Source organism: Anopheles ziemanni, chromosome 3 (assembly GCF_943734765.1).
Source record: "Anopheles ziemanni chromosome 3, idAnoZiCoDA_A2_x.2, whole genome shotgun sequence".
Lineage (NCBI taxonomy): Eukaryota > Metazoa > Arthropoda > Insecta > Diptera > Culicidae > Anopheles > Anopheles ziemanni.
In genome coordinates this window covers 91,526,208-91,528,243 of record NC_080706.1, presented here as the reverse complement: position 1 = coordinate 91,528,243, position 2,036 = coordinate 91,526,208, and the positions used below count along the sequence as shown (strand labels likewise).

Below are 2,036 nucleotides of genomic sequence, written 5' to 3'. Positions count from 1 at the left end.
TGTCGTACCATTTAAAGTTGTACAATAGTTTCAACATCATATAATTTTATAAAATGTAATCTTAGAACAACATTTGATCATTTGAAGTTAGAAACATTCCCATGTGAAGTAAAATAGATAGCAGCCACTCAACTGTATCAGAACTCATAAGTTATGAAAGCGTACATTCAACATTGTCTCAATAAAACGTCAATCCTATTAATTTGGCACGCACAACGGAGATGTACCTTATAGAATCTTTTCGTCACAGATTGATTCTTTTGTCAACGTTCAAACCGAAATTCAAACGTATATGCCACAGTTTATTACTGCCGTTGAATTTCATTTGAAACATTTCAACGCATGTTGAAATATTCCACTGAGACATTACGATTCGCAACCGGTAATTACCGGTATCTGGTTTTGTTCGTGAAAAGTTTCCAAACCGGTAATCACCGGAATTGAAACTCCGCGATCAAATCAGTAAACTCCGCTCCGAGAAAAAAAAACGTGTGCATTCACTCCCAATTCAAGTTTCTACTTCTTGTACATGATAAATCATATCACTTGCATCATGTTGGGATAATCATTCTAACTAAAAGATCGGATTGCACAGCTTTCTTTGACGATCGTTTTAAACCATTCAATCCAGCTCCGACATTGCATCTCTAGTTTCTCTACAAGCGACAAGGTGAGTACAATATCAAGCATGTTGTGTTCACCTTGGCGCAACCATTTGTCAAACTGACATACGTCGGCCATCTGTCATTTACCAAACATCGTTGGACTTGCAAAGCCGCGTCGATCTCGAAAAGCGAGGCAAAACTACAAGTTTCATGTAAGTTTGTGTCGAAACATGTTCAAACACGTTATTTCATGTTACATTTGCCCATTGCGCTTCCGTTCAATTGCAGTGAATCTCGTGTGCCAGTACAAAACGATAGAACATGTCGGACGACAAAAAGGATAAAGACGCCGAGCACATCAACCTGAAGGTACTCGGGCAAGACAATGCCGTCGTGCAGTTCAAAATCAAAAGACATACGCAATTGCGTAAACTAATGAACGCGTACTGCGATCGGGCTGGATTGTCGATGCAGGTCGTCCGCTTTCGGTTCGATGGACAACCGATCAACGAGGAAGACACACCGACTACCCTGGAGATGGAGGAGGGCGATACCATAGAAGTCTACACACAGCAGACTGGTGGATATTGAGAATTGTAATTAACAAGTAACCTAACCTAATAAACTTATCTCTCGATGGAGTCCATAACCTTGTAAAGCTAACCTGCGCGTTGATTTTGTTACTTTAAGGATGGCATGAGGAAATTAAAGTTATGTTGCAAACGCAGTAGGCGAGCGGGAAAGGGATAAGTACATTCAAATAGATGTAATGTTAACGTTCACAATTAATAGGTAAGTTCGTTAATGCCAAGTTTTGAGCATTAAACAAACGTTAATTGTAAGCGAAAACTACCAACTACTAGCAGCTTCCCCCGGTGTCACAACAGCGGAAACAGATTAGTCGTTAAATGATCCTGTAGAACAGCTTTAGTTTCACTAACTTTGTAAATCCTGTTTTTACGAGTTAGTCAACCTTTATTTTCCTGTAGAACCGCTCTAGTTTCGCTAACTTTGTAAATACTTTGTATACGAGTAAACCTTTCAGCAAGGAGCAACTATGGCACATGCTTGCAAACCCACAATTTTTAACATTTCAAATTCATTCCAGTGTTAATTTGTGTACAGCTTGTACGTATCATAACACTAATTAAATGATATCTGTACGCCATAACCGTGACATTTATCTAATTGCGGGGGGAAAAACAACAAATGCAACGGTAAGCAATGTTTCGGGGATAATTTAGCAAATTACACTTATCATTTCTCTTCATTTCCTTTTGCAGAAACACATAAAAAAAGAATGCAGATAAATGCCATACCAGCCGGCTTTGCCGCTAATCTTATGAGCAGCAGCGGCAGGATTCGCGGTGATGATGAAGCCATTAGCATGAATCTTAGGCGCGGCCCACGCACACCCAAGGAAGTTGTTCC

At 39.8% G+C, this 2,036-nt stretch overlaps 1 protein-coding gene across 1 annotated transcript; it reads left to right on the top strand.

The window, feature by feature from the left end:
- Positions 1 to 737: 737 nt before the first annotated feature.
- Positions 738 to 1,268, top strand: LOC131284001 (small ubiquitin-related modifier 2-like). Its single transcript, XM_058312856.1, has 2 exons — positions 738 to 817; positions 894 to 1,268. Exon 2 carries the CDS (start codon positions 927 to 929, stop codon positions 1,194 to 1,196), a length of 270 nt encoding a protein of 89 aa, XP_058168839.1. The 5' UTR covers positions 738 to 817; positions 894 to 926; the 3' UTR covers positions 1,197 to 1,268.
- Positions 1,269 to 2,036: the final 768 nt, after the last annotated feature.